Source organism: Felis catus, chromosome D2, assembly GCF_018350175.1.
Source record: "Felis catus isolate Fca126 chromosome D2, F.catus_Fca126_mat1.0, whole genome shotgun sequence".
Classification (NCBI taxonomy): domain Eukaryota; kingdom Metazoa; phylum Chordata; class Mammalia; order Carnivora; family Felidae; genus Felis; species Felis catus.
The window spans coordinates 29,806,707-29,824,529 of record NC_058378.1 but is presented as its reverse complement, the minus strand read 5'-3'; the positions used below and the strand labels follow the sequence as shown (position 1 = coordinate 29,824,529).

General features: G+C 37.2%; 1 protein-coding gene across 5 annotated transcripts in view; it reads right to left on the bottom strand.

Annotated features, from left to right (window-relative positions):
• TET1 (tet methylcytosine dioxygenase 1) overlaps positions 1-17,823 on the bottom strand; it is a 137,117-nt gene that overhangs the window by 10,956 nt on the left and 108,338 nt on the right. For 4 of the 5 annotated variants that reach the window (XM_023240497.2, XM_023240498.2, XM_045040061.1 and 1 more), the window contains 5 exons: positions 13,991-14,141; positions 13,568-13,654; positions 9,834-9,923; positions 7,269-7,406; positions 4,286-4,634 (listed from right to left, as the gene is read on the bottom strand). In XM_023240497.2, the coding sequence (XP_023096265.2) occupies positions 4,286-4,634; positions 7,269-7,406; positions 9,834-9,923; positions 13,568-13,654; positions 13,991-14,141 (815 nt within the window). The remainder of the gene's footprint in view (positions 1-4,285; positions 4,635-7,268; positions 7,407-9,833; positions 9,924-13,567; positions 13,655-13,990; positions 14,142-17,823) is intronic. The other variant, XM_045040062.1, reaches the window with a different exon arrangement.

Below are 17,823 nucleotides of genomic sequence, written 5' to 3'. Positions count from 1 at the left end.
AAAAAAATTTAAAAAAAACCATAGCATGTAAAGATGCTACTGGGGAATGACACAAAGATAAAGTTGGTAGAAATGCTGTTTACAGACAGTATGGAATCAGGTATGTGAATCTTAAAATAAATCCAAAATAAGTGTCTGTAAAATGGAGCTATATTCAAACAAACTTATCCTAATTCTCCCCATCTTGCCTCTTCACTATCTCTCTATTAAATTTTTCTTAGCCTTGTATAAATGCCTGCTCTGTCATTTCTCTCATCTTACAAAAAATAAATAGGCAAACTCTTGTTGTAAATATGAAAAAAATCAAACAAGTTGAGGAATACCCCGTAATTCTATAGTTGAGTAAAGTTGAATACAAATTCATGGTGTATTTTGTTCCCTCGGGCTCCTTGGAGAGATGGCTGAATTTATATATGGGGCAGTGTTATATAAAACAAGCCTGGAACATCGTGTTGGAAGCTAAGGAAACTATCAAAGGCAATCGAGGTCATGACAAAAAAATTCAGAAGCCAGCATGATGGGTTTCTGCTGATCAAAGATGGAACAATTTGAGGATTTTTTGGTTTCAATTTGAAGATTTTTTTTTTAATTTTTTTTCAACGTTTTTATTTATTTTTGGGACAGAGAGAGAGCATGAACGGGGGAGGGGCAGAGAGAGAGGGAGACACAGAATCAGAAACAGGCTCCAGGCTCCGAGCCATCAGCCCAGAGCCTGACGCGGGGCTCGAACTCACGGACTGCGAGATCGTGACCTGCCTGAAGTCGGACGCTTAACCGACTGCGCCACCCAGGCGCCCCAATCAATTTGAAGATTTTTAAAGCATTTTTCATATTTAGTTAGGAATAAAAACCCTATTTAATATGCACTGAAATATGAACTATAAATAATAAAAATACTAGTAATAAAATAATAAAAATTAAAAATTTTGAGATCCAAAAGATACTAAATTAAAAAAAACTGAACACACTGGAAATTGCTTAGGAACTAACTTGTATTCCAAAAACCGGTGAATAAAGGCAAATAGCCAAGCATTTATTCTAATTTCCCTACATGAACCATATCTCAGCATTAACAAGTTATTGGTAAGGGCAATATTTCTTTGTAAAAGAAGATCAACCACCAAATGGAAGAATGGTGGACTTTGTTGCTGCTCATGTAATAAAGAATATAGAATATGAGGGCACCTGGGTGGCTCAGTCGCTTAAGTGCCCGACTTTGGCTCAGGTCATGATCACATGGTTTATGGGTTTGAACCCTGCGTCAGGCTCTGTGCTGACAGCTCAGAGCCTGGAGCCTGATTCGGATTCTGTGTTCCCTCTCTCTCTGCTCCTCTCCTGCTCGTGCTCTGTCTCTCTCTGTCTCTCAACAATAAACAAATACTAAAAAAAAAAATAAAAAAAAAAAAATATATATATATATATATATATAGAATATGATATTAAGTGTTTCTAAAATGATTGGATAAAAAGTTCATAGGGAATGTTATGATCAGTGATTCCCATTGACAACACCTGGACCATGGATCAGTCTTAACATCATAAAAAAGAGGTATCACCGGATACTATATATTTCCTGATGTGAAGAAACAAGAGTGTTCAAATTGGACAGTGGTCTTTAAATAGTGTTTTTAAAGTGGAAGCTAAATTTGTCTCCACAGGACAATGGTTTGGGCTATATGAAAAAAAGAGAAAAGAAAAATTGGAAAAGCAAGCTTAAATAAAAAAGGTTTAGGAGACATATCAAATAACTATAATGTGTGACCTTGTTTGGATAATAATTTAAACAAAACAAAATGAGGGGCGCCTGGGTGTCTCAGTCGGTTAAGCATCCAGCTTCGGCTCAGGTCACGATCTCACAGTCTGTGAGTTCGAGCCCCGCGTCAGGCTCTGTGCTGACAGCTCAGAGCCTGGGGCCTGCTTCGGATTCTGTGTCTCCCTCTCTCTCTGCCCCTCCCCTGCTCATGCTCTGCCTCTCTCTGTCTCAAAAATAAATAAAAACATTAAAAAAAATTTTTTTAAACGAAACAAAATGAAAAACAAAAGAAAAATCATTTAGGAGAAAAATGGAGCATTTTTTTGGTTTTGTTTTGAAGTAGGCACCATGCCATACCTATGTGGGGCTTGAACTCACAACCCTGAGATCAAGAGTCAGGTGGTTCTCCTACCGAGTCACAAAGGCACCCCAAACGGAGCAATTTGAACATTGATTGGTATGAAAACAATATTTGATTTGTTTGTTTTAGGTATTGCGGTTATAAAAATTACTTATTGTTTAATGACATACTGATGAAGTAATTGATAAGATAATATGATGTGAGTTCTGCAATTTATTATTGAGGGAAGTGAGATTCATTAAATAATTCACTCACTCTATACCTTTAAAACATTTTTCCATTTAAGAAAAAAACCTCTCCACCTTTAAAACTTCACTGCATTCAACTGATTCCCTTTATAACCAAGCACAAGAATCTCTCCATTTCTCTCCCATTTTGCCAGCAATCTACTTCAATAATGCTCAAGCAGGACCTCCCACCGCCTGTAAAACTCAGAGTGAAACTTCAGTTTTCATCTCACTTGACATGGTTGATCACTCCCTCCTTGAAACACTGCATATACTCTTAGAGTTCCATTAATACCTCACCAGACCTTCCAAGACTGCGTTCATCTCTGAAGCCTGTACAAATTGGGAATTCCCAGGACTTCTCCTTCTACCTCCTTTAGTTCTCTGTGATTTCATTTACTCTCAGGCTTTGAAATTCTATCTCTATGCAGCTGACTTCCTAAGTTATACCTCCAGCCAAAATCTTTTCTTTGAACTACACTCTTATTCAACTGTTTACCTAACGGTTATCTGACAGGTGTCTTAAACTTGACGGGTCCAGAAGTGAGCTTCTGATCTCCCTCTGTATGTTTCCAAATTTGTTCTTTCCCATTTCTCATGATTCTTGGTGATTTCCCCATCTTTCCAGTCACTCCAGACCAATAACACCAGGGTAAACAGTGAGACTTTTTTTTTGTCCACAATCCAGATTTTTCAGAAATCCTGTTGACTCTACCTTGAAAACAGATCCAGAACCAGGCATCTCTCATGTCCTCATTAGCCAGTCTGGTTCAAGCTCCATCACCTTTTTCTTGAGCTGTTAGGATGTAGCCTCTTCTTTACCATTACCCTACTCTTCTGTCTACTGGTTTCTAGTTCAACCCAGTAAGCAGAATGTTAAGTTTGAGTCACATCATACACCATCTCTATGTTTTTTTTTTAAGACTTTACTTTTAAGTAACCTCACACCCAACGTGGGCTTGAACTTACAACCCCAAGATCAATAGTAAAATGCTCCACCAAATGAGCGAGCCAGGTGCCCCAGCCCCTCTCTATTCTGAAATCTCCAGTAGCCTTCCTTTCACTCACTAAATGCTGATATCTTTACAGCAGTCAACAAAGCCCGAGATGAAACGCTCCAACACCCCTCTTCCCTCTCCAATCTATTTCTTACTCCTCTCCCCATTTCATGCTCTGCTTCAGCCACACTGGCCTCTTTGCTTGCATAAAGTACTCAAGGTAACCTCTTGTCCTCTGATCTTTACATTTGCCATGTCCTCTGCGTAGAATGCTATGTCTCCCAATAAAAACACTGAGGGTTCTTATTGGCCTAAGGACTTTACTCAAATGCTCCATTCTCAACAAATAGCTTTCTGACAACCATATCCAAATAGAATTCTCTCACAGAGCTCTCTCTCCTCTTTCACTGCTCACTTTCCAACACCCAGAACAGCACAAAGTGGTACTCAGTAATATTTGTTGACTGGATTACTTGTATTTGATGCTAAATGTGACCAAGGAAGACTTCAAGGAAGTGATGTCATTTCCCATGTTCCAAGAAGGAGTAGGGCTTCAAAGTAGATGGGACCAAACAAGAAAAACAGGTTTCTGTTTGTTTTCTTAAAGCATAAATAGAAAAAATACCAAGAAATACTGATGGGTCACTTTTTTGTTGACTTTTAGTTTTGGAAAGTATGTAGAAATTGTGTACATGTATGGATTCAGTGTCTTATTTTGAACTCTAAAGCAACATGTATTAGAAACAAGTGAGATTTAAGAATAATTACCTAATTGAATTAACATCTGATCTAAAGTTGTTTTTTGCTGTGTTTTGTTTTCATAATGCCTCATTCCTAAGAGAGCAGCAAGGATAAAGGACAGGGGAAGTGGGGTGCAAGGGAAAGTCCCAACACTTTGGCTAGTGGGAGTTGTGCACAGAGACTCAGCAGCATCCATAGGCCTCACCTAAAAGCGACAGCGATGAAGCCTTGCTATTGTTTGTGGTCGAGTTATTCTTCCGCTTGATTCGAGGAATGAATTTCTTCTCCACAGCTCTTATCTTATGTGCAAGAACTTCTGTCATCATTGCTGCCCTTTTCTTCCCAGAACGAGGAACAGGCTGAGTGAAACGTGTTCTTTTTTTACGGCGGGGCGTGAGCACCTCGATGGCCCCAGATTTGATCTTGGCTTCCATTCCTTCACTAGAGCCAAACTCATCTGTGTCTGAGAGTTTGTAGAGCGGTAGCACATGCAGCTGCTCATCTTGAGGAATAACCCCCAAGGAGCGATTATCCTCTCGTGTTAAAGTACAAACCTGACAGAAAGAAAACATGAAATAGGTCCTGCACATTCAGAGTTGTTTCTACCTTCTAATTGTTGCCACTGTGAGAGGGATCTATGTTCCCATTCTATGTTCCATTGGTTCCTGCTGGTATATTAATTTTGCACAACTAATATACATCAAGCCACTCAACATTCTTCAATTCTAGTAATTTATCAATTATCTGTAAGCAGACCAGCATACTTTTGAGTTGGTCTTATAAGTACATATTATGCACGTTTATGTATTTTATAGTATTTATAATGTTTATTTATTTTTGAGAGAGAGAAAGAGACAGAGAGAGAGAGCAGGGGAGGGGCAGAGAGACCGTATCGTAGGTAGGCTCTGCGCCATCAGCACAGAGCCTGAGGTGGGGCTTGAACCCATGGATCGTGAGCTCATGACCTGAGCGAAAACCAAGAGTCAGACACTAAACTGAGCCACTGAGGTGCTTGTTTAAAAATTTTTTAAATGTTTATTTCTTTATTTTTGAGAGTATAATATTTTTAAAAAGTAAACTCTGTTGGGGTGCCTGGGTGGCTCTGTTGGTTAAGCATCCGACTTTGGCTCAGGTCACAATCACATGGTTCATGGGTTCAAGCCCCACATGGGGCTTTGCCCTGACAGTGCAGAGCCTGCTTGGGATTCTCTCTTTCTCTCTTTCTCTGCCCCTTGCCCATTTGCACTCTCTCCCTCTCAAAGTGAATACATAAAACTGAAAACAAAACAAAACAAAACCACACAAGTAAACTCTATCCCCGATATGGGCTTGAACTCATGACAAAGAGATCAACAGTTGCATGCTCTACTGGCTGAGTCAGCCAGGCACTCCTGTAATATTTTAAATACTAGGTCTTTTTGTTATATTTCATCTTACTCCATTGTCCAAGTTAAGGAATGTTTACTGGACTGTCCACAGCTTTCATACTAAATATTAACTATTAAGATATTATTTTAGCCTATATATTACCATATTTCTTAACTATTTAAATAATGACACATTCATTGGGTAGAGGGGGATTACTTATGAAAAATTTCCGGATTGTAAGGTTGACAGAACTTGATGAATACAGATGGTAAAGAAAGATAAACTTAGTTTTATTTTCTCAGTATCTATAGTCACGTTTACCGGCAAGACTTGAAATACTAAAGTCTCTTGGGTGTAATTTGTGAATAATTTAAAGTAATCATATTAAAAATTAGACTCTTAAAAAAAAATTAGACTCTTGCATCAATAAATGTTTAAGCGGTTTATTTGTTCACAGGGACACTAAGAAGGGACCGAGGAGACAAGATACAAGGAGCATAATTAGAAAGACTGAGGCAGCAGACAGGGAGGCAAGTGAGTTGGTAGCTGAAGGTCAAGATTCCAGGGTTTCAGAAATGCAGAACTTTGGAGTCAGGGCAAGTTCTAGGTACAAGCCTCATTGCATGAGCAATGACAGCAGAGGAGAAGAGGCCACACTGAATGATACACAAGAGAAGCACAAGAAGAGGAACCAAAATCCAGTTTGACTGAACCTAATTCACCCTGATCATGGATATTGTGTCATGAAGCAATTCAAGTAAAGTGACTAGCCAAGCACTAGCCAAGCAGTGACAATGAACCACACTGTGGCCACGATTCACCTGGACAGATTTCTACTATTTCAACTTTGAAAATAACATTTGTCTCAAAGACTATAGTCAATGACAGTGGAGAGGAATGATAATGCAAAAAAAAAATTTTTTTTTGGCTCCTTAATTCTATCAGTCATAGACTTCACTGGCTAAACAAGGAGGGAAGGCTGCCTTTTGACGGATTAGATTGTGTCCTTCTAGTCACAGTGTAAGGGACTGTAGCTATGCCTTTCTTCTATGGGGCCAACCAGACTGGTGTCATGCAAAAACAGAGGAAATCACTCCATATTAATCTCTTGTTTTACTAGGTGAGGAGATAATGACTTGAACCAAATCCATTTCATTTAAAAAAAACAACTGTGTGATTTTTCTCAGGGTCTTTTACCTAATTTAAGTATTTCTTAATTGACTTCACGCTATGGGCGTACAATTCTTTTCATGGCTGTAAACATAAGTATGAGCACTGAAATGCAAATATTTCTGATAATTCTGGAATATTAATGGAACTTTATACATACATACTGGTATTAAGAACAAACATGAACAAGAAAATGATACATTCGGGATAATTCCATCACAAAAACCCTTTGGTACCCAGAAGGCAAAAAAAGAGAACTGATAAATTGCTTAACTTCCTACCTATCAGTTTGAGAGCATACAAGAGTCCTCCTACCTGCTAGCAAACACACCACAATTAAATATAAGATTCAAGACCTTCAAAAAATATTTAAGGCCAGTTCTGTAACTTTGTGGAAGGAGTTGGACAATAACGTAAATGCTATTGATGTATATACTATGTGAGACAGAACATAAAATATGATTTTTAAAATTTAATTCATCTCTGCACCCAACGTGGGGCTGGAACCCATGATATTGAGAACAAGAGTCATGTGCTCCTCTGACGGAGTCAGCCTGGGGCCCCTAAAATAAAATTTTTAACAGTAATCATATTCAGCCTAACCACACAGAGATGGAGCTTTTAGAATCAAAAGCCATCTATGTACATACCACAGTGCTTCCATTATTCATGTTGTGAATGTCCCTGTGGGGATGGGCACAGAAGTCTAGGCAAGCAGTGACCCCAGAGAAAGGACGACCCTCTTTGCTGCCAAGCCGACATTCTCGGGCAACATGTTCATATTCTACCTAAAAAAGAAATGTATGACACACAGTTGTGAGAGACAGGAAGAATCACCTTCAGTAAAGAATAAAAGTCACTTCCTGACCAGGCTCTTAAACTAATGACACATTGCAATTTCAGATATTTATGACCATAGTGCGTTAAAGTAGTGGATGTGTAGCTCAGAAACATTCAGGAGGAAGAGTCTGATAGTACACAAAGTAAAATGCAAATCCCTGGCTGTGACTGATGGTAGGATCATAAAAATACCTGCTGCTGGTGAATAAACAAGCAGAGCAAGCCTAATTTATTCCATTAGGAAGAGAGACGAACATAGTGCATTAATTATGTGGGAAGAGTCCTCAAGGTCTATACATATACATGTATTCATAAACCAGTATAAAAAATGAATTTATAACTATTTTATTTTATTGTTATTATTATTAATTTTTTAAAGTAGGCTTCAGGCAGGGCTCCAACCTAAGACCCTGAGATCAAGAGTCAGACGCTTAAGCGACTGAACCACCCATGTGTCCCTATAACTCTTTTTAAAATGAAAAGTTGAATTTAACAGAAAGGATGTTATTCATGACAATACAAATAAAGATTTAAGAAATATAGACCATAGGTCTCTGGTTATGTTTAAGATAAAAAGATATTGGGGTGCCTGGGTAAATACACACAATGAAATGCTATTGAGCCTTAAAATGGAATGAAATTCTATGGTGCCTGGGTGGCTCAGTCAGTTAAGCATCTAACTTTGGCTCAGGGCATGATCTCGCGGTTTGTGGGTTCAAGCCCCGCGTAGGGCTCTGTGCTGACAGCTTGGAGCCTGGAGCTTGCTTTGGATTCTGTGTCTCCCTCTCTCTCTCTCTGCCCCTCCCCAACTCTCTCTCTCTCGGTTCCTGAGTTTGAGCCCTGCATTGGGCTCTCTGCTGTCAGTGCAGAGCACACTTTGGATCCTCTCTCTGCACCTCCCCCAGTCTCGCAGACTCTGTCAAAAATAAACAAACTTTTAAAAGATATTTACACATATTTTCCACCTTGTGATGACTGCACACATGTGTGTATTGCAAAAGGATTGCCACAGGAAGGTTAGGTAACATCTCAATCCCTTAACACTATGAGGTTTATTTTGTGTGTGTAGTGATAATTGAAGATCTCTTAAAAACTTGTAAGTATATAATATAGTATTGTTAATTAAATTATGGCCTCAATGCTGTGCAATAGATGCCCAGATTGTATTTATCTTATAGCTAGCTGGAAGTTTGTACCCTCTGATCAACTCCCTGCTTCCCTCAACCCTCATTTCTTTTCTTTTATTTTTTTTAAATTTATTTGAGAGAGAGGGAGAGAGAGAGAAAAGGAGAGAGAGAGGGGGAGAGAGAGAGAGAGAATGATTGGGAGAGAGGCAGAGAGAGAAAGGGAGAGAGAGAATCCCAAGCAAGCTCCATGCCTGTAGCACAGAGCCCAACATGGGGCTCGAACCACAAACTGGGAGATCGTGACCTAAGCCAATATCAAGAGTCAGACATTCAACTAGCTTAGCCACCCAGGTGCTCCTCCTTTAATTTGTGGATGATGTCCTTTGAAGCACAAAATTTTAAAATTTTGAATTTCTTTCAGTTGTCCTTAATAGAACCTTCAGCAAAGTGTTTAATAGAAATGGTGAGAGTAGATATTCTTTTTTTTTTTTAAGTTTATTTCTTTATTTTGCAGAGGGTGGGGGGCAGAGACAAAATTCCAAGCAGGCTCCACACTGTCAGCCCACCTCAGGGCTCAATCACAAAAACCATGAGGTCATGACCTGAGCCGAAGTTAAGAATCAGAGGATCAACTGACTAAGCAACTCAGGCACCCTGAGAGTAGATATTCTTGTCTTGTTCCACATATAAAGCAAAAAATGTTTTAGTCTTTTATCATGATTATGATATTAGCTGTGGGTTGTTATAGATGTCCTGTATCAGGTTGAGCCAATTCACTTCTATTTCTATTTTGATGACTGTTTTAATCATGAAAGTGTCAGCTTTTGTCAAATGTCTTTATACAGAGAGATTATGTGGTTTTTGTCATTTGTTCTATTAATATATTCAGTTTACTGGACTGATGAATTTTCTTGTGTAGAATCAATCATGCATTTCTGCTTTTATAAATTATATTTCTAGAAATAACCAGAATTCTGTCACTCTGGAATTTTAATTTAATTCAACTGCCATAACAGGAAGTTTTTAAAGACAGATAAATATACATTTTTTTTAATTAAAAAAATAGAAAAAAGTTTTTCTTTACAGTAATCTCTACACCCAATGTGGGGCTTGAACTCACAACCCTGAGATCAAGAGCCACATGTTCTGCCATCTGAGCCAGCTAGGCACCCCCAGGCTAGATAATTTTTGAGTTGTTCTATAAAGATAACCATGTTCAAGAGTACTGCATCTGGTCCCCAAACATACCTGGTTTTGGTAAGCAACTGGAGCATACTGCTTATAAATTGGAGCTAATCGTGTAGCCAAACTCTGTAAATTATCTTCAAGGTTTTTTTCCTATAGGAAAAGACAGTCCATAAAAGTTGTTTCATAATGACATACAAGTTTTAGGTGTGTGAAAAAGAGTCATAAATCATTGCTGATGTGTGGTTGATGCACAATTCATACTTACCCTAATAAAAGAGATACCACAGAAAATAAAATGGGTTGTTTTTTTATAAAATTGAAAGCCTTAGTCATTGTTATGGTTTAACTATGTTGTAAGTGAGTTAGAAATGTAAATGGTGTTAGAGATAAGGTGTAAAACTGCTCACGTTGCTAAATATAAATACAAGAACCGTATTTTATATTTATTTAGCAGTACTGGGCACTTAAATCAAGTAGGACTGTAAGGAGCCTTGACACCATATCAAGAATCTGGATTGCTACTGATGGAAGAAACATGGAAGACTTTTCAAAGGAGGACAGTCTTTAACAAGAGTCTCCATTAAAAATGTCACTGATGACAGTATGAGGTATCCAACACAAAAGGAGAATTTGGAAACAATAGTTGAAAGAGCACTGTGATAATTTTTCAGAGAGGATTGTATTCTAAATCAAATCAAAGACTTGATAAATGATCAATCACATCCAAGGAAGACTATGGAAGGGAAACTGAGAGCAAGGATGAAAGGAAGAATTAAGGAGGCTCAAGGCTTCTGCTTCATTTCAGATTTGATGGATGCCAAGAACACAGAAAGACCTTCATGCGGATACGTATCAGATTATAAAAGCCAAAGCCACACACAGTATAGACATAGGAAGTTAATTCTTTTTCTTTTCTTTTTTTAAAGTAGGCTCCACAACCAGCATGGAGCCCAATGTGGGTTTTGAACTCACGACCCTGAGATGAAGACCTGAGCTGCAATCAAGAGTCAGACACGTACACGACTGAGCCAACCACCTGCCCCAGGAAGTTAATTCTTGGGTGCCTTTAACAAACCCCAATTTGAACAACTGAAAAGCACTAGTGGTAATAACCTTTTTTGTTTTCTACTGATTTAGGTTGATTCTTTCACTGAAAAAGAAATTTATCTATTTGGCATGTTCCTTTCATCTGTTTTCTTACGTATGTGAAACTTAATATAGCTTAATAAATATCGTCAGGAAAGTCAGGACCCTCCTTTAAAAAACTTCCTGACTATACTCACCCATTAATTATTTCATTTATTTGAAGAAAACTTCACAATTGTGATTTAAGTACCTATTGAAAATATTTTGATTATGTTTTGTAACACCTGAAATATTAAGTGGAGTAATTGTGTTTTACTACTGGTAGATAATGAATTCACAAAGAGTATCAGAAGTTAGACTGAGTATATGGTCATCAGGAAATATTTATTGTGTGGAAATGTTGAAATAAATTAGGCCCACAGAAATTAAATAAAGCTTATATAGGTGACCATTACAAATGTAAGTCTCATTATTCATAATGTAAGGATCTTGACACTCTGTTTCATTAGAACAAATGTGTTTGTCAGATATAGAGGTTTCTTCATATCAGGTCCTAACATGTCAGGGCTCAAGCCTATATTCCTCTTCTCTTTTCATCCTAAACCTGATCTCTAGGACTGTCATATCCACATCTGTGGTTATAATTACTATCTGGACAAGAAATCACACTTGAGCTTCAGATTGTTATTATTGACCTGACATCCCCACTTGGATTTACCATAGAAATCTCTCACCCAGTGGTTCCAAACTGAATTCATTCATAATCTGCCTTTTTGAAACCTTATGTCAAGAAATAGCACTACCATCTGATTATGAAAACCTTTCCAGACTACCACTATCCACTATGTCCTCTGTCACAACCAATTCCAAGTTACTATTATCCCTTCTCTGGACTATTCTTTTTCTCTTTTTTTTAAATGTTTATTTATTTCTGAGAGAGAGAGAGACAGAGTGTGAAAGGGAGAGGGGCAGAAAGAGAGGGAGACACAGAATCCGAAGCCAACTCCAGGCTCTGAGCTGTCAGCACAGAGCCTGATGTAGGGATTGAACTCACAAACCGCAAGACCATGACCTCAGCCCAAAGTTGGAAGCTTAACTGACTGAGCCACCCAGGCGCACTTGGACTATTTATTCTTAAAGCTAGCTCAACTTGCTAAACACACTCTTCAACAATTTTAATACATTATTCAAAGAGCAGCTAAAGAGATCCCTTTGAAAGACAAGGGTAATTGTACCACTATTCTCATTAAAACCCTTCAATGATCTTCCAAAATGTTTGACATATAAGGCCACTGCATTCACCTTACTCTCTCTTGCCTGCTGAGCTTCATACTGGCCTTCTGTCAGTTCCTGGAATGAGAAATGCTTCTTCCTGTATTATAAGCACTATATAGATATTACTCATTACTTATAAAGACCATAGAAAAAGATCATGATTCATATAATATTATTATGTTGTAGAATAAAAATGTAACACTCATGTCAATACTCTGATGTATTTATACACAGGCAGTTTCATCATAAGATATTTGTAAAGAAAAGTGATTAATTTTAAGGGAGAATGGACATCACATTATCAACTGTTCTTATGTTTGAACATAGCACCTTTCCATGATCAGGTATAGCCTTTAGTAAATTTTATCATTTTCTCCCTAGAGGTCTAATACACTTCTTCGATTTTTAAATGTAAGCTCTATACCCAATGGGGCTTCAACTCATGACCCTAAGATCTAGAGTTGCACACTCTTGAGACTGAGCCAGCCAGGTGCCCCTAACATACTTATTAGATTTCTTCTAAGGTATTTTATCTGCAAATGATAGTTCTCTCACTAAAATCATTTACATGTTTTATTGCAACAGACAGGAACTCTAAAAAATGCTAAATAATTCCACTTACCTCTTTAAAGGGATCATTATTAATTCTGAGGTTCTTGGAAAGATGATATATTCACCTTATTATGGCTATAATTGAGAATCATTCCTGCTGTTGTATTTTGTGTTTCCTATTTATCTTGTATTCTAATGACTTTTAAAAATCCTTTTGCTGATTTATGTATAGGTTGTCTTCCTTAGAAAGATTTTTTCCCCACACTACTTTAAAATGCAAAAATTCTATTTAAATTCATCTAAAAAAATTTTAAACATATGCTTTCTTAAATATATGTTTTTCTGACAAATTCTAGAGCAGTGTTTTCCAAGCTGTGGGTCATGACTCAGTAGAGGGCTATGAAGTCAATTTAGTAAGTCACATCTAACAAAGAACAATGAAATTTTATAAAAAGTATTGTAGTGAATACCAGTGATCCTTCGCTATAATTAAATTAGATATTAAGTTTTTAATATTTTAATATCTTCTCTAACATATAAGATGAAGTATTATTTACTGAAAGTTTTAATTATTTACTTGCATATATCTATTGTATAGCAGTTTATAATATAAAATGTTTTTTATTCTTGGTCACAGCTCAAAGTTTGAAAAACACTGATCTTAGAGTTAATTGGTATCTAAATCATCTCCACTCCAAACAAAGCATAAAACATCACCACATTTAGTTCCTGTAGGTGCCCCACCCCCTCCCAGTGCCTACCCACCCTTGAGCTGGTAAGAGTATGGAATTATACTTATCGGTTGTTATTTTAATTTAAAAAAATGTAAGTACTCAACTTATTTAAACTTAACAGTAAGGTTGACTAATTTCTTTGCTCACCATGGCCTCGTGTCCCGGACAGATTGGTTCCGGTTTCATATATCTTCTTTCTGGATTACGTCCTTTAGTAATTCTTTCATAGTAGTTCTGTGGGTAGTAAACTTTCTGAGTCTTTGAAATGTTGGCAAATGGTTTTATTTATTTTTCCTACTTTGGCTGGGTATAAAATTCTAGGTTCTTTGAACAATTATTGTCTCTGGGGTTTGGGGAGAAGGAGGAGGGAGCCAGGGACAGTGGTAATTTGGGCTCAGAGATGAAGACTTTACCTAATTTATTGAGAATTTTAAACTATTTACATATATATATTCTTACTGTTTTTTCCACTACTTCTAAAATATTTAATTGTTTTACTATTTAAAAAACATATTAAGGAATGTACTTATAAACTCATTGTGAAATTTAAAAGTAAAAAAGGGCACTTACGTGTAAGGGAGAGCTTGGATCAATTCTAAATCTTCTAGGGCTTGGGCTTCTACCAAATTTACATCCATTGAAATACATACTCCAGGAACAACCAAAAGAGAAGGAAGCTCCACAAGTCTCTGGATCAATTCCTTGACATGTACAGGTACGACTGTAAGATGATAATTGCAAGGGAATGAACTGATAAAGCGGGCCAATACCTCAGAAAGAACATTTCAGATTCCTATAATTTTAGAAGTATAGATGACTAATGAATTGATTTTAACACATCTATTTTATTACTGATTTTACCTTAAGTAGTGTTGACAACCCAAAGCTAAATGCCCTTGAATATAGGCCAACTTTTAACTAAAATGTTTGCTCACGATTGGAAATCCAAATAAATAGCAATAAACTATACAGAAATATACATATGGATATGTCCAAGGAGAGGAAATAAAGAATCTAGATTTTAATCCAGGATCTGTTCCCTATCAGATGTGAAAATTAGAGTATCTCATTAGCTCTTTGGACTTTAGCTCCTTCATCTATAAACTGACATTGATATAATTCTCTGAGGATTGACAGTGGATAAGATATTTTGCATGTGAGATCACTCTCAATTTTAATGAAGGTCTTTATGAGGGCGCCTGGGTGGCTCAGTTGGTTAAGCATTGGACTCTTGATTTCGGCTAAGGTTATTATCTTGCAGTTTGTGAGTTCAAGCCCCATGTCGGGCTCACTGCTGTCAGTCTGTCAGTGCAGTACCTGCTTCAGATCCTCTGTCCCCTCTTCTCTGCCCTTCCTCCACTCACATTCTCTCTCTCAAAAAATAAATAAAATATTAAAAAAAAAACCATTAAAAAGTCTTCATTAGGGTTATAAATGAAAAAATTGAACTGAAAGTAATTTGGTTGTTTTATCACATTGGGGGCATTTCTGAGGTCCTAACAGACCCAATAGTAAGGATGACAATGATTACAATATTCATACAAAGATATGAAACCAAGGAGGTAAAAAGCACTCTTTGGTTTCTAATTGCATAATCCTCAAAACTTGAATAGTATGTGCATAGTTCTTACGTAATGATTAAAAATACAAACAAAAACCCATATTTTAAAAAGTCAATAAAAAGAATATAGAAATGTAAAGTTTGAAACTATTATTAGTATTTTAAAATTGTAAACATCAGGAAAATGTCTAATACGTAAGGTAACACTGAATATGATAAGAAAGTATACAAAAAGTATCATTTAAGATACTGCGAAGGGGAGGAATCGTCTAAGTACCCCTAAATCTTCTTACCAAGATGGAAGATATATTGTAAAATGACAAAATGTTACAACAACTTGAAAAGGAAGAAAAAGGGTATGCAAATGGGATTAAATTTGAAATTACAGAAGGACATTAACGTTGCCAAATAGAAAAATAAATAACACATTTATGTCATTGAAATGACACATGGAAAGGAAAGAAAATTGTAGTTTCACTGAAAGTTGACAGTTATTTAAACAATTAAAAACATAGGAAATGTAGAAGTTCATGAGACCTACAAGAGCTTTTGCAAACAGTCAATATCACTGATAATAGGACAAATGAAATGAAAGTAGGTCCTTATCTTATGGACTAAATATGATAGTCCTGCCAATAATTTCTCAATTGAATTACATTAGCAAGCAGCAATCAAACTCAAACTGAGCAATTGTCTATAAAATTAGGACCAAAGCAAAAATGTGCTATCGGGACCTCCTCAAAATAAAAGGCTTCTGCACAGCAAAGGAAACAATCAGGAAAACTAAAAGGCAACCGACAGAATGGGAGAAGATATTTGCAAACAACATATCACATAAAGGGTTAGTATCCCAAATCTATGAAGAACTTATCAAAAATCAACCAAAAAAGAAATAATCCAGTGAAGAAATGGGCAAAAGACATTAATAGACACTTCTCCAAGAAGACATCCAGATGACCAAGTGACATGAAAAAATGCTCAACATCACTCATCACCAGGGGAAAATACAAATCAAAACCCCATGAGATATCACCTCACCCCAGTCAGAATGGCTAACATTAACAACTCAGGCAACAATAGATGTTGGCGAGGATGTGGAGAAAGAGGATCTCTTTTGCATTGCTGTGGGAATGCAAACTGGTGCAGCCGTTCTGGAAAACAGGATGGAGGTTCCTCAAAAACTTAAACATAGAACTACTCTACAATCCAGCAATTGCACTACTATAGGTATTTATCCAAAGGATATAGGTGTGCTGTTTTGAAGAGACACATGCACCCCAGTGTTTACAGCAGCACTATCAACAATAGCCAAGTATGGAAAGAGCCCAAATGTCCTTTGATGGATGAATGGATAAAGAAGATATGGTATATATACACAAAGGAGTATCACTTGGCAATCAAAAAGAATGAAATTTTGCCATTTGCAACTACATGGATGGAATTAGAGGGTATTATGCTAAGTGAAATTAGTCAGTCAGAGAAAGACAAATATTATATGATTTCACTCACATGAGGACTTTAAGATACAAAACAGATGAACATAAGGGAAGGGGAGCAAAATAATATAAAAACAGGGAAGGGGACAAAAACATAAGAGACTCTTAAATATGGAGAACAAATAGAGGTTTGCTGGAGGGGAGATGGGCTAAATGGGTGAGGGGCATTAAGGAATCTACTCCTGAAATCATTGTTGCACTATATGCTAAGTAACTTGGATGTAAATTAAAAAATAAATAAGTAAATAAGTAATAATAAAATTTAAAAAAAAATAGGACTTCAAAAATATCAATACAATGAAAGACAAGGCATGAGATTAAAAAAAAAAAAAGTTAATGTTTTATTTTTGAGAAAAAGAGCTCAAGTCAGAGAGGGAGAGAGTATCCCAAGCAGACCCTTCACAGTCAGCGCACAGTCCATCGCAGGGCTAGAATCTACAAACCAGCGAGATCATGAACTGAGCTGAAAGGAAGAGTCAGACACTTATCCAACTGAGCCACCCAGGTGCCCCAAGTCTTCCTGTTTTTGATTATTGTACAGGAGTTATTACAGAGGGGATGTCGTATATTTTTGTTTATATTTTGTATAATGACATTTCTTTTTTTTTTAAATGTTATTTATTTTTGAGACACAGAGAGACAGAGCATGAACGGGGGAGGGTCAGAGAGAGAGAGGGAGACATAGACTCCAAAACAGGCTCCAGGCTCTGAGCCGTCAGCACAGAGCCCGACGCGGGGCTCGAACTCACCACGAGATCATGACCTGAGCCGAAGTCAGACGCCCAACTGAGTGAGCCACCCAGGTGCCCCACGTAATGACATTTCTTTAAATACTCTCTAGTAACTGGAGTTGGCTTAAATGGAAAAAATGATAGAAATAGATCTCCTCCTCCCATGATTGACTAGCATAAATTTTCAAGTTTATTTATATATTTTGAGAGAGTGAGCACGTGCATGTGAGTGGGGGCAGGGCAGAGAGCGAGGGAGAGAGAGAGCCATAGAGAATCCCAAACTGGTTCTGCACTGTTAGTGCAGAGCCTGAAGTGGGGCCCGAACCCACGAACCATGAGTTCATGACTTGAGCCGAAGTCAGACTCTTAACAGACTGAGCCACCCAGGTGCCCCAACTGGCATAAATTTTAAATACGTCACAAATTCAGGTTTTTAAAATTTACAATTTCAACAAGAACTGAAAGAAACCATGGGTGAACTACTATATAACTTGCAAGAAAGAAAAATGTTCTTTAATGCCACTTAAAATGCAGACAGAAAAGAAAAATAGGTATGATTAATTATACAAGAAAGAGGATGGGGTGACTGGCGGGCTCAATCGGTGGAGCATGAGA